We start from the raw sequence: 21092 nt of genomic DNA, 5'->3' as shown, positions 1-21092 counted from the left end.
AGGTCGTTTAGTGGTCCTCGGGGACGTCCTTGACACCGTTGCCGGGCATCTCGAGGACGACGAGGCCGGCCGAGGGCCCCTCGTCAAAGTCGAGGGCGCCGAGCTCGCGCTGGTACATGCGGGCGGCGGCCGAGTCGTGGGTCATGAGGACGAGGCCGCGCAGGTTGGGCCAGCCGTCGACGACGTCCTTGAGGGCGCGCATCATCCACGAGGCGAGGCCGCGGCGCTGGTAGTCCTCGAGGATGAAGACGTCGGTGAGGTAGGCAAAGGTGACGTAGTCGGTGACGACGCGGCACAGGCCGGCGAGTCTGCAGTTGGGGCCGGAAGTCTCGCGAGGGAGGCCACCGTTGCCTTTTTTTTTTTTTTTCCTGTTAGCTTATTGGAGAGGGAGAACGTAGGGGGAGTTGAAGCTTACTCTTCATCTCGGCGGCCGTGTCGGGGACGGAGTAGATGGCCAGGGTCATGCAGTTGGAGAGCATCTTGCGCATCTGGTCAATGTCGAGGGGGTCGTTCCACCACATGAGGTCCGTGTCAAAGATGTCGTTGACGACAAACGGGTCGAGAAAGGTCTTGTCCGTGCTGAGGAAGAAGCCGTCACGGGCCCAGTAACGGGCAGGACCCTCTTGCTGGAGAGGGGCCGACTTGGCCGGGCCGGCCTGGGCCTGGGAGGATGCAGTCTCGGCGGCCATGGTTGAATTGTGTGAAGTGAGTGTGGTGACTGTTGGTGTGCGGTGTGTGTGTATTGGGTTTTTTTTGTATACGATTTGCTAGAGTCGGGGGGGGGGGGGGTTGTATGTTTGCGGCTCTGCAAGATCTTGTCGGCGAGGGAAGATGAAGTAGGTGGAGGGGAGAGGGAAGGCAATGGGTTTGTGTAGAAAATGGTAAAAACGTGGTTTATGGATTGGAGGCGAGGAAGGCGTGTTACTTGTACTTGGCTGACGGGCGGTGCCTGGGCTGGGGTACTCCATGGTACCAATTTACAAAAGTACGAAATCCGAGAACCGACCAACCTTGGGGGCGCGGCCCCGCTGACCTGTAAGAGAGCGGATCAAGCGCGCCCCATCCCAGACAAGAAAATTCCGGATGTTGCAGTTTTTTGTTATCTGTTTACTAGTACATACTTTTGTAGTGTTGAAACTAGGATTTCGTGTTGGCGCTGCTGGCGTTGGGGGGGGGGAGAGTGAGTTCCTCTTGACCGTCATCGTTGGCTTGAAGGAACAGCGAGAGAGAGAGAGAGAGAGAGCCATTGGCTCTCAAGGGCAAAAAACGTAAAAAAGACCGGGGGGCAGGAACAAGTATGAAACTACCTAGGCGGCGGCGCAGGGGAGCACATACATGGCACAGGCTGATTGCTTGTATGTACCAGTAAGACGTGGAAGCGTCCCCCCCGGTGGCCGGACCGCGGACGCGCCGTTGGTGCGTGCGAGTCCGGGCTGCGCACTGTGGACGAAACGGCACCTTGCAGCCGAAGCAGCCATCGCATACTCTCCTCGGCAAAATTCCCAGAATTATTTCTCAGTGCCAATCGGTCCATCCACAGACTGATTGATTTTTGCCTTTTCTCATCTGCCTCCTCCGCGTGCTCGCCTTTGCAGCAAGGGCCACTTACGGCGACCACTACTCCGGCACAGTCCCCGCACTGTGTACGTTCCCTACTCCGACGCCGAACCGGCGGGGACAACGACCCCCCCCCCCCTTCTGGACTTCCTTTCCCCTCCATCCCTCGAGTCTTGACCCATTTGACGACAAAGAAGGGCGATGCTCGACCAACCCGCTTGGAAACAACATCTCGTCTGTTATTCCGTTGAATGGCGGTTGTTTTTGGCGCTTGGAATCTTAAAGTGAATGCGACATTTGTTTGCCAAAGATAGGCTACTTTTGGTGGATTTCTATGGTACGGATTTTTTTTCGCGGCTATACCGCCCTCTGATGGTGGGCAATTGTGTTTTTGCAAGTGTCTTGTCATGGATCATGACTGAATGACCTTGGTGTTTTTTTTTTTTTTGGGCGGCTTCCTTCGCTCTTCTCCACACTGACGATGGTGGGGCCTCTCTCACCAGCCAGCCAAACACCCCCCTTTCCGGACAAGAGGTTGTAGCGTAGTTGCTCCTTTAAAAAAGAAAAAAAGTTTGTCCGTGGCTGCGAAGAGTATTGAAGATTTCAGTCGAGAAAAGGAACCCCCTATATTGAGGAATATGCCTCATTGCTGAGAGGAAAGCGGAGGGGAATACTGCTCGAACACCAGGCTGATATCACTCTTCCCCCGGAACCGTATCTCAGATGGAGAAACCAGATCCTAGACCACAACTTTCCAAGTCACACACACACACACAGCCCAGCCCCGGTCTAGGCAACCGGTTCATTCCTGCATACTGATAAACCACTATTTCAAACGCCCGCAGCTACCCGTACCCTTGTCAACTCTGTGCGTCAGTGGCAACGCCCAAAAGCCAGCTTGTGCTCGTGCTGACTTGCATAGTTACACACTCCGTTTCTGGGCTCCTTTGTTATCTTGGCCGGGTGGGTGAGAGGGTGTGACAAGGCTCGTCACGCGCAACGGAGGAACGCAAAAAGCCAGACCCCAGCCACGCACAATCCTCTCCATGCCCTTACCTACTGTTTTGCCCGTGCCCGGATATCTGGTTGGCTGACTGGCAACATACGGTCGCGGCCACATGACCACCTCCGGCGCGGCGCTTGCACCCTTTTTTCTGTTCATTTATTGATGCAGCCTGCTGTAGCACTCTCCGATGACGGACGCGATGACGGTCACGCATGCATGCCGACTCAATGTATATTGTACTTGGGGCGCCTCGAGGCGGCGTCTCGATACAGTCAACGCAACAAAGTCGCGACATTAAATTTGTTCCGTACCGTCAGGATGGGGCTTGAAACGTGCATGAATGGTAAACTCTTGAAAACTCATTTTCCACATCAAATCATTTTTGAAGCTCAACGCTCGAAGCTCAAGTCTGGGCCCCTGGCAGCATGTACCCTCTTATCCGCAATCATGCAGCCCACCTGAAGCCCGGGACTTGACAGCATCAACAGCATCGCCGGCGCAACATCCAGTGTAAACATCTTGAAACGTTAGTTGTTTAACTCCAAAGAGACTGTGAAGTCGCCCAATCCGGTCGAATAACCCATCCAGCACGACCATGCCCGCTGGTGGCGCACGCCGTGTCTATCTCTATATAATCGTAGCTATGTCTAAATCAATCGCACGCAAGGACAGCAGTCCTGAATATATATATTATCTCCAAAAAGAGACGCTTGAACCAAAAAAACAGCAAAACAAGAACAACGAAGACATGATACGAATAATACGCGTCTAGACTGTGTCTGCTGTACGGCACATTCGCTTCAACAAGAGAATGCATCGCAAACAAGATAGGAAAAGACAACAAAAGACGGCCCCCTTTTTGCCGCAACCTCGTTTCCCTGTTGCAGCGGCTTCAAGTTCTGTAGTGGTTTTTTTTTCCCGAGGTAACATCCATGCCCCAGATGTGATTCTTGAAAGGTGGCGTGGCCGAATTGGAACCGCTGTTGTAGTTATGGCTGGATTTACAACAAAACAAAGGAAAAAAAGAGAAAGGAAAGAAAGCATAGCCTAGCTATAATGTTAGTAGTTGGCATGGTCCTCCCCTCCCGCTGAAACATACTATAAACTCCGAATTCAATGTAAAAGAGGTATCCAAAGACGTTCTAGACAGGAGCGTTGTTGAACAGGAACGAGACCGACTCGCCGTTGTGGGTTCGGCGAATAGCCTGCCAAAGTTAGTCATGACCGCGCCTTTTGCGTTTGAGTAGCCTACCTCGGAGAGGGTGCCGGAAACATCAATGACCTTGAGCTTGGGGCAGCGCTCAACCTTGTCGCCGACTAGAAGAGGTTAGATAATCCTATGGCTCACTGTTGCACCGCTTTGATTCAGTTACTTACGGGGAACGGCTGTGACTGGTTAGCGTAGATCAGCAAACGATTGATCACAATTTGACTTACTATTGGTAACGACAACGCCAGAAAGGCAAGACTGATTGATAATCTCAATGGCCATACCGCTTAGAATGCCGTGGGTGACAATAGCGTAGACCTCCTTGGCACCGTGCTGGTTCAGAGTCGCAGCAGCCTTGGCCAGCTACAGATTGTGTTAGTACACGCTGCCAGCTCGCGATTCCTGAAAAGTACGTACAGTTCCGCAGGTGTCGGCCATGTCGTCGACGAGAATGGCTGTCTTGTCCTGGACGTCGCCAACGAGGACCATACGGCCAACAACGTTAGGGCGTGGACGCTCCTTATGGATGAGGGCAAAGGCCGTGTTGAGACGGTCAGCAATCGAGGTGGCGCGCTTGGCGCCGCCCGCGTCGGGTGATACAATAACGCAGTTGCCAACCTGTAGATTCTCGCGGATCCAGCGCAGTACCGAGGGCTCGGCGTACAGGTTGTCCACAGGCACGTTGAAGAACCCCTGGATCTGCGAGGCATGCAGGTCCATGGTGATGACGTGATTCTACGGATGCGACTCTGGTTAGAGGTCTGGAAAGTTTACACATCGATGGGGGGGCAGGCAAGAGGGCAACTTACGCAGCCAGACACTTGCAGCATATTGGCAATGAGCTTGGCGCTGATGGGCGCGCGTGACTTGTCCTTTTTATCCTGGCGGGCGTAGGGAAAGTTGGGGATGACGGCCGTGATACGGCGCGCCGAGGCAGTGCGGCAGGCGTGAATCATAATGAGGAGCTCCATAAGCCCGTCATTGACGTCGCCTGGCGCGGTTGACTGGAGGATAAAGACATCCTCGTCCCGTACCGACTCACCGATGGAAACACTAGTTTCCCGGTTGGAGAAGTTCAGACTCATGGTGTTGGCAATGTCAATGCCAAGGCTGCAACGCGTAGCAAGTCAGCCATCCTATCTCTTGCATACAAGCCAAGTGTGGGTGTGCAGGCGCGCCTGTGCAGCCACTTGATGGGCAAACGAGGTTTGATGGACAACATAGCATGTGGCATTGCCCATCAAAAGGCGCGGTCGGGGTGCATCAAAGAGGACGATAAGACGTACCGGGAGGCCACCCTGGCACTCAGCTCCGGATGGGAGCTACCCGAGATAAGCTTGATCTCGTTGGCCATTTGATCCAGCATGATATCGGGCGTTGCTTTCGAGATGGGCTTGTCCGGAGCCTGTCTTTTTTTTTTTTTTGCTGTTCCTTCTCGGTATGGCGGGGCAGGGATTTTTTTTTTCTCACGTTCGCGGCTCGGTAACGTAACCGGAATGAGACGGGTGTACTAATGCAGCCAGGGAGCGAGAGCTAGGGGCTTCTATTGGTCCGAGTGAGCAGACTCGGTATGGGAAGAAGCAGATGCAACCTTGCTTTTAGCCCTGTGAGGTTGGAATTGATGAGTTGCGAGGATGCGTGGCGATACTATCAGCAAAGAGCGCAGGGTGAGAGTCAGGGTTTTTGTTCATCAGATGCGGGCCGTGGGCGGCATGCGTCCTGGACCGGAGGCACCCGCATGAAAGCGCCAGGGACTTTGCAACGGCCGACCTGAGTACCTGTAGTCACCTAACTCAGTGGCCTTACAGCAGTCCTCCAGCTACCTCCAGTGGTTTTCTAGCGCTTGTTTAGCGGTCGCTTCAGAGGCTGGACACCGGAGCCGGCCTGGCCATCATCACCAATGGGTCACGTGCCGCTTGCATACAGGTACCTCTACCTCTGTCGCTACAACTGGCACTGCGTGGAATGTTCTTGGAACGCCTAAAACAACTCCGATGCACTGATGCACTCATGCTGAAATAAACCAAAAACTACCACCCTACTATATCTCGAGTAGGGCCTAGCCAAAGCCAGGCACTCGCATATGGCGCTACTAGAGACGTGGCTGCCTCGCAAAGATACCGTCCAAGCCTCTGCGCCCGGGTAGCACAAATGTTGATTGCTGCTCCCAACACAGCCATCCAACATGCCCAACCCGTATCCCTCCAAGTCATCGCCGAGACGCGCAAATTGCGGCAGGCACTTCCTCGAATGCAGGTCCAGCACTTCATCGACATGTGAGGGCCGGATCTACATGTCTCAGATGCCATCCTCGATGCCCAGTCAAATCTCTCGCCATCACCCCCCCGAGCAGCCCCCCAAACAAAACGCTGTGCCACTCGTTCGCCCCGTGCCCTAGAACATACCATCATAATGGAATCAGATGACGCCTCAGTGATGCCAGACCTGCCTCTCCCATCCCGCTCCGTGCTGTTCGACGAGCAGGCTGTGCCGCCCAAGCTGCGCCTGCTCATCGTCGCCACCGGCCCGCGCGACACCTCGTGGGCTCACGCGCTGATTGTCCGCTTGTCTAAGAGCCCCGACATCGAAATGCGCGCCGTCGTCGATGATGTTGTGCCCCGAATGACGCAAACCATCATCGCTATGCAAAATATGAGCTTTGCTGTCGGCCACCCGGACCGGCCCGAAGACGTCGAATTTTATCGACAGCAGGCGTTTGACCTCGTGGAATGGGCCCATATGCTCATCTGCTTGCCTCTGGATGCTGATGGTATTGCCAAGATGCTTGCAGGCATCTCGGACACGTTGATCGGCGAGGTGCTGAGAGGCTGGAGCTCGCACAAGAGCATCGTGTTGGTGCCAGGTATGAGCAAGCCCATGTGGTCTAACAGCACCACCAAGGAGCACTTGGACAGACTGCAGCACTCGGACAAATCGGTGCAGATTCTGGAACCAATCTTGTGGCACTATCAGAAGAGCCCAAACGCGAAACGAATACCAAGCTGGAACTCTTTCCATCAGGTGTTGCGCATTATACAGAATCGCGCCAATCTGCTAGGCCTTGGCCGTGATATTGGGATCATAATGCCAAGCATATCGATGCGCTTCAAAGAAGGCGCACGTTGTCGACAGCTGCCACCCGAAGTTTGGACCTTGGTCCTTGAACATGCAAACGACTGGGAGCTGGCGCAGGCACTGGGCATTTACACATCGCTTCCGAGGCCCCCAGCTTGGGTACTTCATCCCAAGGATGAGCTCGATAATGTCAGAGTTTATGAGCACGAGCTGGAAACGACCGCTCTGACCGGCACTAGCTCAGAGATATGCAAGAAGCTGTCCAAAGCACCGGGCGAGTACAACTACCTGTCCGCGCTCTTCATCAAACTTCTCCTCCGCTTCGGGCATGTAGAAGCGCTCGAGTACATCGAGATGAATAGACCGGAACTGTTCATCGCCTTTGAAGGCACCACGATACCGACTAAGGTCTCCTCGTTCTTTCCATGCACAAAGATGCTTCACTACTGGAAACATAGCCAATGGTTCGCCGGCAGACATGTGTACGACGCTGAAGCCGTTGATGGAGCTTCCAGATACGGCCATGTAGAAATACTGGACTGGTGGTGGCGACAGTCCGGGATGCCCCTGCGATACACCGAAACGTCGCTGGAACAGGCCAGCGCGAACGGACACATTGCCGTGCTTCAGTGGTGGCAGGACGCGGCCTTGCAAGACGAGTCGGTGGTACTGCGGCCTGGGCGTGCGCTGCTATGGGCTGCTCAATTTGGACGAGCAGATGTGCTGCACTGGTGGCACTTGTCCCGGATTGCTGTCGCTTACGGCAACGACGTGGTCAACGCAGCCTGCCAGAATGGACACGTCGACGTGCTCGAAGTCTGGCGCGCGGCAAAGGGCGACACAAGAATGTACGTGGATGAAGTGGACGTCATGTCGGCAACGTCGTACGGCCACGTCCCGGTGCTGGAGTGGTTGCTGTCATTTTCTCAAGGGCTTCTGCCCGGGATGAGTGGCTGCGGCCAGCCCATCGAGTTTCGCGTCTGTGATATTCAGGCTTGTTTGCACCGAAACTCGAGAGAGCAGAGGCGAGTCAGAGCGTGGTGGGCCAAGCATGGCATACGACCTGCGGCGACGGCAAATGAGCGATCGAGAGACATTGCGCGTCTCTAAAAAGTTGGGATTATTCAATATGACTTGATAACTACGAGCTACATGTCGTAGACGGCGCGACGAGTACGGTCCGGTTTTACATAGATGCACAGCACAGATCTACACAAATGATACCAGCACAATGACCAGTTCTACATCTGATGACAGTCGAGCGAGTCTGATGCATGAGAGCGCGTTTCCACCCATCGAACAAAGACAAATGGGGTAGGCAGTGTCCAGCTCCTTTCTGTACATAGCAAAGACAAGTACAAACATTATGAAACAGGGGGCTCGGAATATTACGTTGGTGAGCCGACGTGTAGCTGGGCGTTGTCAGGAGAAGTGGTCTTTGCCGTTCAAGGTTTGCCAAGAGACAGGGACAAGATTCTAGATGACTTCCTTTTCGCCCCAAGTGCCGTGGACAGCAGCCCCACTCACATGGAATCAGTGATCTCGCAGGGGTCGGGGAACACTGGCTGACAGGCAGAAGAAAAGGGGCGGGCCTAACTGCATAGTTGACTAGTATGGAAAACCGAGTTATTCTAAATCACAGGGCGATGGCTTTCTAGTTTGTCTTGCATTTTTACATTTTTACCAATAAGCGATCGCCCAGGTTTCAGACCCCTCCGCCCGTTGTGTGTCTTGCTTCTAACTACCTACCTACTAAGGTAGGTAGTTACCGCACAAAGGCGTTTTGGTGTGTTGCAGCCGAAAGGGAACGGAAGCAACCCGGCTGGCGGCCCGGAGAGAGGCACACAGCTTCCTGCTGCAAAGATGACCGGTTCTACGTTGAACCCTTTTTTTTCCTTCCCTCGGCGGTACCAGTTGTCATCCTTGAAACGTAGTCGGCCATCTATATTAATATTGGTAGCGAGGGTTGCCTTTTTCCCCCACACTTCATTTCGCCCTGCTAGTTTTTGCTCGGTATAAGCGGTCGCTATAACAGGGATTACCGGGCTGCGAAACGAGCAGGGGGCTGTACTAAGTGCCTGCGTGGTTGTGTTTTTAAGAGAATTTCCCTGGTTGCCGAGACAAAGGGACGGGACGAGGTTTCGCGAAAAGCTGGCCGTTTGGTGTGAGCGGCACATGGTGGCAGAGCTGATCCAAACGAGCGGCAAGGCTGTTGGCGGTGAAATATCTAGTCGCTGGACCCCTGGTGTTTGGCATGGGGATTCGACGTCGGTTATTACACGCGGCTAGGTAAGCTCGCGGAACCGCGTTCAAGGAGAGTGTTTCTGGGAGGCGCCCTGGGCTTTATTGCTTTTGGCTTGAGAATTAAAAAAGTGATTCGCGATGGGAAATACATAAATACGGGTATTTGACCTCAGTGTACGGAGTACACAAATAGCCCCCAAGTCCCAGGCACCTGCCCAACAACCGACACCTGCCCAACAATGGTCTCGGTTGACGGCCCGCCAACACCAAAAATCTAAGCTTTGGCAAACGCAAGTGCCGAACAACCGGGTTCCCTTTTCCTCCCTTACATACTTTCCTCATCATACCTTCAATCTGCCCCCCTTGCCAGTATTATTACCGCACCACCAGATTCAGACGTTTGCCGAATATGTATACCTTCCAGGATGCCCTTGCTTGCTCCAAATTGACCCCAATCGACCTTCTTTGTCTGGTCCCGTCATGTGGATGCTGCCTGGAGTAAGACGAGCTAAGACCACGAAGCCAATTCGCTAGCGCTCTCCAAAGCCCATTCTTCTCTTCGGTGCCCTCCTCTTCTCGGCCTTTTCAACCCCAAGAACGGCTCGACCCGATATTTGAATGGAAAGCCCGTTGTTATCTGCGTGGTACCTGGGCGCTGGCTGGACGCGCCGAAAGACAATGGGCCTTGCGTGTGCATGTGTGTGTGTCTAGACATTTGGGCGGGTGGACGCTCTCGTGGGTGGGCGTCTGTGCCGTCCTCGCTTCCAGTCTCTTGATGCGGAATTGGTTCCCGCCAGGCACGAGCGCGAAGTTAACTTACACACACACACACGCTAACTACCGCCCAGTCGGGAAGCCAGCAATTGCCTCGAACCAGCTTGGCGCCTTGACGATTCATGCGTCGGTCGTCGCGCTCTTGGAAAGGCAGTCCGCGCGCTCACAGATCTACGGCCCACCGCCCACATGCCATATCCGCAAAACTCCGCCGGATGATGGGTGTGCGTCTGGCCTGCCACCTGCCTCTGGGGCGACGCCCACAAGCAAGGACCTGTCTGGGCAGACTGGGCTGATGATGGCTGGGCTGGGCGTTGTCTGGAACCACATCTTCTTCGTCTGTTCTTCTTTTTTGGGTTTCACGGCCCCGCGCGCACAGTCGCTGCCACTGACACCTCCACCACTCTTGCCTCTTGCCGACAACCTGGACATATTACATTGACACGACGCACACCTCAGCGCACAAGTGCGTCACGATAGCCCACACCACCAATGGACCATAACGACCACTGACTCCGACTAGGCAATTGCTTCCAGTCTGTCAGACCCGCCTCATCGGTTGCCCGCATGTTGGACGCAGCGAAATTGCCAGAGTGGGCTGTTCTTGCTCTCCTTCTCGACCTTACTAGTTAGCTGCGACGGACCCCTTTTCGGAATTCTCACTGCTTTCTTCCTCTGAACCCTTGATCTCTCAACTCTATTAACTGGCTGGTTCTTCTCTTCTTCGCCTCTGCTGTCCTGCATACACCGACGCACACCCGCATAGCGCTAACTCCAGAAAACGTTTGGCGGTGACCACGAGCTTGCATGTGCGCCACTCACTCATACTACGACTTGGGGGCTAGATAATTCAGCCTTGACCCCTCCCCCCAGAACGACGACGCATTCCTGTTCGCACCTCATCTCAAACGACGTCAACCTCAACCAGAACCTGCGGTTTATGCTCCGGATCCTACATCCAACTCGCGCGGTGCGAACCAGCTTGTCGACGTAGACCAACGTTTGCTGGCTACGGCTACTACCAAAGTTGCTCTTGCTCTCGACATGATGGCTCGCTTTTCATTCGCAAAAGGTCGCAAGAAAGCGCCGCCCCCGCCGGTCCTCACCGAGCCCATGAGCAAAGCCCACAAGATTCTTGGCTCGACCCCGATCAACATTGATTTTCACAAGCCATGGGATGATGCCTCGTCCGAATACAGCGGCGGCACCGCTAACAGTACTGTCTCCAGCTATGCCAGCTCCGACGACTCCTGTGATCAACATGTAGCTGTCGCACATTCTAAGGACAAATGGGCCAATCATTCACAGGTGCGGCCGGCCGCCCTTGGATCTAGTACCCTCGACTGCGAAAGAGACAATAACTTCAGTGGCGCGAGCCGCGGTCTGCAAAGGGCACAGTCCGCATCTACCCTTCGACCTTATGACAATACATCCAAACAACCATTACCTATTTCTCAGGCGACCTCATCTTCCTCCATGATGAAAGGTGTGCCATCCAAGATACACAAGATGCTCAACCCGGAGAGCCCCACTGTCCTCAAAACGAAAAAGAAGCCTCCCAAGCTTGATCTTTCCAATCTGCGCACCTCTCGCCTACGCAAGACTCCACAGGGTCTGCAGCGTACTGATGGGACTGTTCTGCACGATGTCGAAAACTCGACCGCGTCTCCTTGCGCCTCGCTGGTTACACCCACGGGCAGGCGGCAAAGTTTCCAAACACGCAACACAAAGGATAATATGATTTCAACAGACTTTGAAGAGTCCAAGCTTTCGAGGTTGACTGGCGAGAGAAGGCATGGACGCCCAATGAAAGAGGCGCCATCGCTTTACGATCACTACGAGCAGATGACTAAACGCCAGTTGAGACGGGAGACTGAAATGCTGGAAGGCGAACAACAAATTCATCAGGGATTCAATGAGGAGGCCTATATAGAATATGATGAAGCGCCGTGGACAGCTCAAGATTCGCCATGGCTTCAGGATATTCTGCCGCCAACCCCACAAACGGCATTTATGACGGGACTGACCCCGGCAGCATCTCACAACAGATCCCACAGTGCCACGAGCAAGATGACTTCAAGCACCAAGCGATCAAAGAACCTTGACGATTCTGTCCTGCAAGAGACTAGTATGCTGACGCTATCTGAATCGGAGGAAGACGACAAACCCACGCCTTTACCACTGTCTTATACCACAAGCCCAAGCCGCCACTTGTCGACTGGCATATCACGCCCGCAATCCTCCATAACCTCCTCGCGAGACTCGGACCATAGGCTAGCGCGTCACTCGAAGAAAACCAGCTTTGCACCTGTCAACACGTACATTACATTTTCTTCTAGCAGTACACTGAACAGCGATGCCGCAATCCCGACCGAGGGCGGGTCAAGATCGAGCACGCGCTATGCTAGCATACCGGCGAACCACAGGCCATCAATTTCCAACACATCTGCCTCCTCGGCCATACGCCCAAGTGCCATCTACATTCCAGAGGGCCGATCGGTATCCATGCTGGCTGGCCGACAACCTGCTTCAGTAGATAATGGAGAGGAAAAACCCCCACTTAGGCCAGAGAGAGTGTCTTCTTTGAAAAGGCTGGCCCCTGCTGCGAGAAGAGCTCTAGCACCGATGCCACAGGAACTTACGCCGCCTCTCAGTCCTACATCTGTCGATTTTTTCATCCGCTCGGCCCGATCGTCCCTTGATGGTTCTGGCAGCCAAAAACGCTACATGGCCGTCACTCAAGAGGAGGAGAAGCTGCTTTCTGCTTTCCGGAATCAGAAGCAGCCAGACAAGGAGCCGCCTAGCGAAGTACACCAACAGCCCGCCCATATATGCAGTACTGATGCGTCGACGAATGCAAACACAACAGAAGGGGGCGAGACCGACAGCTTTCCAGGAATGGATTGCAAATCGGGTGAAGCCAAGCTCGACTTTGGATTCCCCGCTCTACCCAGTGCTCGAAAGCGACCATGCTTGGAGGGTACTATAGATGCATCTGCCAGCATTAGCAGTCGTGCATCCACAGCGACAAGCGATAAACTTTCCCAGTCAAGTATCGCGGAGTCTGAGAGCATAGACGTGGCCTACAAGCCATCTCCGGCTCCTTCACCAGTAGCTCAATATCCCATTGAGCGTGTGTTGGAGAATCACAGCGTTGAGCGCCAGAAGCCAGAGCAACAGGAAGTGATCCTGTACCTGGATGAGGCTGAAGAAAACCGGGGTATGCCTGACTCTTCAGCGCTTGCATGCGTCATCGTACCACCCTTACAGAAAGGGCACTTGAGAAATTCGGTGCACTCGTATTCACCGGTCCGCGACACGAAGCAAGCGCAAATATCTTCGTCTCCCCCACCGTCCACGACTCCTGACAGCAACCTCGCGGATTATGTGTATCGTTCCTCAAACACGATGCCATCTGTACCTGAAGATAGCGAGCTAGAGTACAAGCGCGAGGGAATTCATCAACCGATGGGCCCTTCAATACCCCAAGCACGGACGACATTGAGCAGCATGCCGCGACTGAGTGCTTTTGGATGGTGGGGCGACGACGACTAAATAATTACTGTTAGTATATTCACCGATGCCAGTATACATTCTACGACGATATGACATTTCACGATGGACTCGAAAATGGACTTTGCCGGAGGCGTTCTCTTTTGTATACCTTTGTACACATACTTTTGTCTCTACAGCTTTCAAGCACCGTGGCGCTGTACACCCGCCGCGCCAGTCGTTTCCTTGCCTATTTTTTTTTCTGTTGGAATAGCGAAACTCGCAACGATTTCAAGCAATTTGGTTGGAAGGTCTGGGTTGATTTGGCCTCAATATATACTTGGTTCTTCTTTGCCCTGTATTAGCGAAATTTATATATCTAATAACAGGTCATTACTACTCATCTCAATTTATGCTCTTGTATTCTACCAAACAGAAAAAAGAAACCCTGCCCGTGCTGATGGGATGGTCGGAATAACGAGCGGGGCAACTTGGCTCAGACACTTGGGTCAGGCACACACCAGGCGGGCGCACGCCGCGTCTCACATGCACGCGTCAAATCCATCCAATTCGAGCACAGAGTATGGCACAAAATATCGACCCGACGTGACGCCGAAGCTCCGTCATCTCCAGTGACTTTTCGTCTACTTCGTACGCAGACCACGGGTGGCCATGGAGGACAGCTCCGACGACGAGGCGCCGTCCATGCCCGCCCTGCAGCTGCATGCCGTCACCGAGGCGCTCCTCGCCGCGCTTGACCCCACGGCGACCGCGGCGCAAGATGACACGCGCGCCGTAGGTCGCCAGCGGGACCCGAGGTCGCGCGGATTACGGGGGTGCGCCTCGCCCCCCGGCAGGAAGCGTGGTGCGGGCGGGGGCGGCGACTCGGTCGCGCTGGGCCCCGGGTTTGCGGCGATGGCGAGGCCGCCGCGACGGCCGCAGAAACAGGTGACTCTTGACTGGCAGCAGGATGTTTTGCAGAGGGACTTGGCGGAGCGTGAGGAGCCGCGCGTTGGGCTACACGCCATGGGGCATGCGCAGAACAATGGCGGTGAGGACTACGAGCACAGCAGGTTACCCAGCCGGGACAATAACCGACATCAGTCTGTGAGAGAACTGGGGAATCTGAGCACAGAGGCAGCTGAACGACCGCCGATGCGCAGAGTCGTCGTCTCTCCCTGGCGCCGCCGCCGCAGCCCGCCGCAGCCGACGGCGGCGAACGAGTTACAGCCACCACCACCACCACCACCCGCGCTGGCAACAGCGCCCACCAAGCACAGACGGATCGTCATCGGCGGAATCTCGTACCGCATCCTGCGGAGGCTGGGCCGGGGCGGCAGCGGGCGCGTCTACGAGGTCATGGCGCCCGACACGCGGACCTGGGCGTTTAAAGCGATCCCGCTGGGCGCGCTCGACGACGTTGCCAAGCGGCAGGTCGAAAACGAAGTGGCGCTACTACACAGTCTGCGTGGGACGGACAGGGTGGTGGCTCTCGAGGACTGGTGCGTGGACGAGGCCAAGAATGCCATTCACATTGTACGCCCCCCCCCTTCAGAGTTGTTTTTTTAATGAAGCTAACAGAAAAGTACAAAAGGTCATGCAATTGGGCCAGATTGATCTGGAACACATCATCATGCAGCGCGGCGACACCAGGCTCGACCCCGTCTTTGTCGGGTTCTACTGGCGCGAAATGCTGCGGTGCGTGGCGGCGCTGCACGCGCACGGCATCGTGCACGCGGATATCAAGCCGGCCAATTTCGTGTCCGTCGACGGCGTCCTCAAAATCGTCGACTTTGGCATCGCGCACGGCCTCCCCGACGACACGGCCCACCTCTACCTGGAGCAGCTCGGCGGCACGCCCAACTACATGGCGCCCGAGACGCTGCGGGTGCTCTCGCGCGGAGAAGGGTGCTCTCGCGCCGTGGTGCGCTTCGGCACCCCGTGCGACATCTGGAGTCTGGGCTGCGTGCTGCACCGCATGGTCTACGGGCGTCCGCCGTTTGCGCACGTCGCTGGCGGCCTCGCGCCCAAGCTGCTGACCATTGTGGACGGCGCGGCGCCGGTCGAGCTGTCGGCGTACGGGCTCGGCGGCGGGGGCGTGCCGGAGGGCCTCCGGTGCACTATGGGGGCTTGCTTGGAGAGGGACCCAAGCCGCAGGCCGACGGCCGCGGGGCTGCTGGCCGCGGACGGGCTGCTGAGGGAAGACCGGTCGCTGGCTAGGGCGAGGGCGCTGGCGGATGTGATGCAGGATATGGCGACGAGGGCGGTGCGTAGGGAACTGCTGGATGAGTGGCTCGCGGAGGCGATGGAGGAGGCTGGGCTCAGATGAGCGAGTTGCGGAACGTGATAAATACCACTGGAAAAGGCAAAGGTTTATTTATCGCCGCCTCGCTGGCTGGTGTCTGCCTACCTGCCTACGTAGGCATTTACTTTATATTTTCTCGATTTATATTTCCCACATAGCGTAATATCAATATGCATGCCTTTAACGGACAATCTACTTGTATCACGACGAGCCATGGTACATGATTTTGCTTTTGGCCGCTTCATCATGAAGGTAGTTGGCACTTGTCCTGAGCGGGCGGGGACAAGGCCATGTTGTAGGACGATGCGAACCATGTCTCTCTGTATGCAGAAGGCGGCACAGCTGGGGCTGGAATGTTTTTTTTTCTTTTTCCAAGGAAGAGAGCCATCCAGCCTTGAAAGTTTTAAGCAACCCCATCCTCACAAATCCATCTCTCCGTTTGCAAATGGCAGTCCGCATCCTTGTCAAATGCTCCTCCGAAACGATACCCGGCACGGCCCTTGACCGAAGGACCACCATCGCCAACATTGCGTGCCGGCACCGCCTCGGCCGAGATTTCGACGAGCGCCACGATGGTCTACACTCGGCCGGCCACCACGTCCTCGATCACAGCCGGTGCTACTTCTTGATCGATATCGGCCCACGTGCATCGCCAGACCCCGAGGTGTGCTACTTTAGGTGGAACGGGGAAGCACTGTAAGTCAACAGGTTCGACTGAGTGAAAAATCCTAGCTGGAACCCTGTAGCTGCGAACAACGAGTAACGCCGCCGCTCATCTGGCATTTGACAAATACCTACCCGTTCAACCCGGATCCGGCAGATATAAAATCCTTTTCGGATGAAGAGTACAGGGCTACGTACGGTGAGGAGGCGTTTGCAAAACTAGTCATAGGCCGGATCAAAGTAAAGAGGAAAATGGGTAGGGAGCTATCCTCGGAGGAAAGACGGGTCCTGGAACAACATCCAGAACTGGCCGACAGTAGTTAGATCGGTGACGACCCAGCGAATACTTGCCATCTGTATTTAATTCATTGCTTCTATTCGCTCTTGTTTTGCCGCTATATATCGCTTTCAATGCATGTATCGCGCTTCATGCCGTCTAAATCGCTACATATCCTACAAGTGGTTGAACAACCGTAAATGCACCAAGACATCCATCACAGTGGATCTGCCACGCGTCCCAACGGACACTTGTCGTTGTTTTACACAAAAATAAGAAAAAATCGGGCGAGCTTGTTGAGTCGTTTGCTTCGACCCAGACGAGCCAATCCAAAACTCGGCCGCTCACTTCCCCCGGCATCGCCGACATCTACCCGGACATGATGGACCGACCACCGTCCTGCGTGACCCGCTGGCGGATACAAATCTTCAGCACACCGCTCCCCAGCCGGACGACGTCGGTGGGACGCCAGTCCGCCGCCGCGGTCGCGTCCACGTCCGCGTTTCGCGCCAGCGCCGCACCGTTCGGCCTGTACGGGCCAAGCGGCTGCGTGTCCTTAGACAACCGCCAACTTTCCGCGGTACTGTCCGAGTCGTAGGCGCTGGACGAGGCGTCCGACGACGAGCTCCCCGCGTCGTCGCCGGCCGGCTCTACACGCTCCATGGAGACGCCCACGGCGGCGTTGGGCGCAAACAGCAGCGCCTCGCCGGTCCGCAGCGACACAATCTGCTGGAAAATGTCGGCCAGCAGGTTGGCGGAGCGTCCGCTGCGCAGGAGGGGCGGCGTCCCGGGGGCGGCCTCGTCATCGTCATGGCTGTCGGCAGCGCCGAGCGACGAGGCACCAGCGAGATGGGACTTGAGCGCGTTGAGCCAGTCGGGCGACGTGAATCGGTGCACAATGGTGACGGAGCACAGGTCAAGGAGTTTGGGGGAGATGGTGGGCTCCTGCGTCGAGATGAAGACGCGCGCGGCGAGATGGCGCTGCAGCCGAATGGCCGAGAGCAGCCTCTCGGTGAGAGTCTCGCACTCGAGGGAGCCCGTCATGTACTTGTGCGCTTCATCGAGCGCCACCACGCGGCCGACGTCGGACTCTTGCTCCAGAAACAAGGAGAGGCAGATGGTGAAGAGCGAGCAGGCGGTAACGTCTGTGATGCAAGGGCACGACAGGTCGACAATCGTCAGCCGACCAGCCTGAAGAACGTGTTAGTAATCACGCATCACTGCGGTCGGGAGTCTACATCGTACCGTGGGAGTCCACGTATTGTCAGCCGTCTTGGCCCCCTTGACAAACGTGTTGGTTCGCGCGTGTTTGCCCTGGCCCGATCGCAGGCGGGTCTGGGTGGCGTGGCCGGCCACCATGAAGCTCTCGAGGGCGTCGAGACGCTGCTGCAGCGGGCCCAGCTGCGGGCCCGTCAAGCTCTCGTCGGTGAGGCGCCTCTTGAACTCGCCGTAGTTGAAGCCGTCCTCGTTGAGGGCCTGTTGCTCGAGGCGCATCTCGCGCAGGATCCGCGTCACCGTGTACATGTAGAGCGGCCAGGCGTCGCCGGCGACCGAGCCCATGGCCATGAGATCCAGCATGCGCTTCGTGTTGAGCTGGCTCTCGTGGATTTTAAAGTCTGACACGGTGACATTGGGGAGCTGTCTGTAGATTCTCTGCTCAAAATGTTAGTGCCACGGGCAAGGGACAGGCGCCATGTGGCCGCAGTTACGCTGCATTTACCTTGATATGGGCACGATTGGTAGGCGCACAGAGGACGCGCACTTGGACGTTTGGGTTCGAGGACAGGTAGGCCGCCTCGGCAGGGGTGCCGCCCGTGTCCGAATTGAAGGTGTCGTAGTGAAACACGACGCCGGTGAGGGGACGCGGCAGCTTGTTCGCGTCCGACGGCAGCAGGCAGTTTTCCAGCAGGCAGCTCAGAGAGTGGCTTTTGCCCGAGCCCTGGCTGCCGCAGATGAAGACGCTGGAAGGGGTGGCGACATTGTAAAAGAGACGCGGGTCTGACGCGGGCTCGCTCTGCGAGATGCCGCCCAGCAGGCCGTACTGTGTAAAGGGCGTGGCGTTGGGCGATCCGGAGAGCTGGCTGGCCTGACGCCGGACAGTGGCGTTGAAGATGGGCGTGTTTGCAATCTCGAGATGCGGTACGGTGATGAGATTGAGCAACTGCATGTGGCGGGCAAACTCGGCCGAGTCGTCTTTTTCTTCCAACAAGCTAGGCATGATGTGCGCGTATGAGTTTTCGAACGGGGGGTTCACCCCTGAGCTGAGAAGCGTGCGTATGACTTTGGCGCAGACGGGGGACCGTGGCTGATTGCTTCAGAGTACACTGTAATAGTATTACCAAAATATAAATGTAAGTAAAAACCTTTCAGGTGGGAGGGGGGAGGTTGTATAATAAGCACAAGTTGGAGATGCACGCAGTGAATGAAGAAGAAGTGAATGAAGGATTTCAACCTGCTCCACCACTGGCTCTCGTTTGCTGCCAACTGGCGATGTCGCACAAGGTCCCGGCAAGTGGGGTCGAGATAAAGCAGTGAATAAGGAAGATTGAAGTGATGATGCAACAGAAATGTACAACAAGCATGATGAAGAAAATAGAAATATAATAAAGATGGTTTGAAGAAATATTTATTTATTTGGGGTATTTTGTGGCCTTGTTGGATTAGCAGAGGCTTTCTTCGTAGCTGACCTGCGTTTCGCAAACATCAATAATCAGAGCCAAGCATCAACCTACGCATACCAATTCGAACAGATCCTGTGGTCCCTGTTTGCCTTTATTTCTCCTTTTCCGGCTCGAAAAACGCAACTGGGACGCCGCGGCCCGGGCAACCAACAATCTCTGCCTTGTGAAACTGCGCATCCCAGTCGTCGCGATACTCGACCCTCTCATACTTTTGTAATAATTTGACCACTGCAGCCGGATGAAAAAGAAAGAAAGATTAGTCAATAAGACGCAATACCCATGTTCACCCAAGCAGTTGTACATACAGACGTAGCCAATCTCGGTGACGGCAAAATTTTGGCCAATGCAGATACGCGGCCCGCCGTTGAACGGCACGTACTGCCACGGCCGCGGCGTCCAGTGGTCCCAGCGATCGGGGCTGTACACGGCCGGGTCCGCAAACGTCTCCGACTCGGGGGGGTAGAGGTCGCGGCGGCGCTGCATGGCGTAGGTGCTGTAGATGACGTGGTTTCCTTTGAAGCACGCAAGGTCGGGCTTGCCGGGCGCGCCCGTGAGCGTCGAATCCTCCACTAGACGAAAATGGGGCATTGTATTAGCATCATCCCAAGCTTGGGCGCACAGCAAACATACGGCAGGAGCGGATGTTGTAGGGCACCGCCGGGTACAGGCGCAGGGTCTCGTTGATGGCGTGCGTCAGGTACGTCATGGACTTGATGTCTTCGTATGTCGGATTCCGCGTCGCTCCGACCTTTTCCAGGACAGTCTGGCGCAGCTTGGCCCAGATGGCGGGGTAGTTGGCCAGCTCGTAGATGGTCCAGGACAGCGTCGCGGCCGTGGTGTCGCGGCCGGCCAGGAGCACGGCCATGATCTGGTCGCGAATCACCTTGGGGTCGCGCGAGAAGAGCGCAATGTTGTGCAGAAAGGTGAATTGCTTGTCCGACTTGGACAGCTTCTCGAGCTCCTCGGGCGTGAGCGACAGCGTCTGCTGAATATATGGCGTCATGAACTTTTCCAACGTCTTGATGCCGTCGTGATATGGCTTTTGCGGGACAAAGTGACGGAACGGGCTGCACGACCAGTTAATCGAGGAAGCGGTCTGTAAAGTTGGAAAAAGGCGACATACAATAGGATTGTCAAGATCATCTGCAGTCGCTGGACCACAGTAAAGGCATTGGAGAACTCGCTATTGGGACTGCACCTTTGTTAGCACACGGCTACACGCCATCAGAAAGAGACTCACTTGTCGAGGCTGCCTACACCGTGGCCCAGCAAGAAATCGGTCGTGAGGTCCAGCGTCATGCGGTAAAACAAGTCGCACATGTCGACGGTGGCGCCCGAGGCCGGCAGCTTGGAGAGGAGCTTGTCGGACCAGCGCGCAAAGATCTCCATGTCACGGACGCGGTCCTTGACAAACATGGGCCGGATCAGGGTGCGGCTGTCGTGCCACTGCGCGCCGTCGGTGGTGAAGATGCTGTCCCCGAGAAACGGCGCCCACACCTCGTGGAACTTGGGGCCCTTGCCAAAGTCGGCAAACTTGGCCGTCAGCACCGTCTTGATGTGCTCGGGCTCCTGCGTGAAGATGATGCGCCGGCCAAAGAAGAGGATCTCGACGGCGTTGGGCGAGTCCGCCGTGGCGACGGCAAAGATGCGCTGGAAAAACTCGTACAGACGGTTCTGGTTCTGGTAGTGCACCGCCGTCAAGGCGGTCCTGAGGGCTGATCCGATACGACGTGAGTTTGCTTGTCTTTTTTTGAAAATGGACATGGGGAGAGAGAGAGAGAGAGAGAGAGAGAGAGAGAGAGAGAGAT

The 21092-nt window shown here is 55.6% G+C and overlaps 8 protein-coding genes across 8 annotated transcripts in view; 4 read left to right on the top strand and 4 right to left on the bottom strand.

The window, feature by feature from the left end:
• Window positions 1–7: 7 nt before the first annotated feature.
• Window positions 8–689, bottom strand: CCM_04666 (GNAT family N-acetyltransferase; the record flags this gene model as incomplete). Its single annotated transcript, XM_006669813.1, has 2 exons — window positions 8–351; window positions 416–689. The coding sequence occupies 2 exons, from the start codon at window positions 687–689 to the stop codon at window positions 8–10; spliced, it is 618 nt and encodes a 205-aa protein (XP_006669876.1).
• Window positions 690–3705: 3016 nt separating this feature from the next.
• Window positions 3706–5139, bottom strand: CCM_04665 (ribose-phosphate pyrophosphokinase II; the record flags this gene model as incomplete). The annotated part of the gene is made up of 7 exons (XM_006669812.1): window positions 3706–3768; window positions 3816–3880; window positions 3941–3949; window positions 4001–4136; window positions 4191–4508; window positions 4583–4883; window positions 5060–5139. 7 exons carry the CDS (start codon window positions 5137–5139, stop codon window positions 3706–3708), a joined length of 972 nt encoding a protein of 323 aa, XP_006669875.1.
• A 1046-nt stretch (window positions 5140–6185) lies between these two features.
• Window positions 6186–7958, top strand: CCM_04664 (Flavoprotein; the record flags this gene model as incomplete). The annotated part of the gene is made up of 1 exon (XM_006669811.1): window positions 6186–7958. One exon carries the CDS (start codon window positions 6186–6188, stop codon window positions 7956–7958), a length of 1773 nt encoding a protein of 590 aa, XP_006669874.1.
• A 2952-nt stretch (window positions 7959–10910) lies between these two features.
• On the top strand, window positions 10911–13421 carry CCM_04663 (uncharacterized protein; the record flags this gene model as incomplete). Its single annotated transcript, XM_006669810.1, has 1 exon — window positions 10911–13421. One exon carries the CDS (start codon window positions 10911–10913, stop codon window positions 13419–13421), a length of 2511 nt encoding a protein of 836 aa, XP_006669873.1.
• Window positions 13422–14030: 609 nt separating this feature from the next.
• Window positions 14031–15687, top strand: CCM_04662 (checkpoint protein kinase; the record flags this gene model as incomplete). The annotated part of the gene is made up of 2 exons (XM_006669809.1): window positions 14031–14894; window positions 14953–15687. The coding sequence occupies 2 exons, from the start codon at window positions 14031–14033 to the stop codon at window positions 15685–15687; spliced, it is 1599 nt and encodes a 532-aa protein (XP_006669872.1).
• A 421-nt stretch (window positions 15688–16108) lies between these two features.
• On the top strand, window positions 16109–16650 carry CCM_04661 (uncharacterized protein; the record flags this gene model as incomplete). Its single annotated transcript, XM_006669808.1, has 2 exons — window positions 16109–16359; window positions 16410–16650. 2 exons carry the CDS (start codon window positions 16109–16111, stop codon window positions 16648–16650), a joined length of 492 nt encoding a protein of 163 aa, XP_006669871.1.
• Window positions 16651–16972: 322 nt separating this feature from the next.
• On the bottom strand, window positions 16973–18821 carry CCM_04660 (uncharacterized protein; the record flags this gene model as incomplete). Its single annotated transcript, XM_006669807.1, has 3 exons — window positions 16973–17794; window positions 17849–18241; window positions 18324–18821. 3 exons carry the CDS (start codon window positions 18819–18821, stop codon window positions 16973–16975), a joined length of 1713 nt encoding a protein of 570 aa, XP_006669870.1.
• Window positions 18822–19375: 554 nt separating this feature from the next.
• The window catches only part of CCM_04659 (cytochrome P450 alkane hydroxylase), a gene marked incomplete at both ends in the record, with an annotated part of 2002 nt that continues 285 nt past the window's right edge, over window positions 19376–21092 (bottom strand). Inside the window, 5 exons of the mRNA XM_006669806.1 lie at window positions 19376–19512; window positions 19590–19853; window positions 19915–20351; window positions 20408–20476; window positions 20525–20999. Of these exons, the coding sequence (XP_006669869.1) occupies window positions 19376–19512; window positions 19590–19853; window positions 19915–20351; window positions 20408–20476; window positions 20525–20999 (1382 nt within the window). The remainder of the gene's footprint in view (window positions 19513–19589; window positions 19854–19914; window positions 20352–20407; window positions 20477–20524; window positions 21000–21092) is intronic.

This window comes from Cordyceps militaris, assembly GCF_000225605.1.
Source record: "Cordyceps militaris CM01 unplaced genomic scaffold CCM_S00003, whole genome shotgun sequence".
Classification (NCBI taxonomy): Eukaryota; Fungi; Ascomycota; class Sordariomycetes; order Hypocreales; family Cordycipitaceae; genus Cordyceps; species Cordyceps militaris.
The sequence above is the reverse complement of the archived record's forward strand: the minus strand, read 5'-3'. Positions and strand labels throughout refer to the sequence as shown.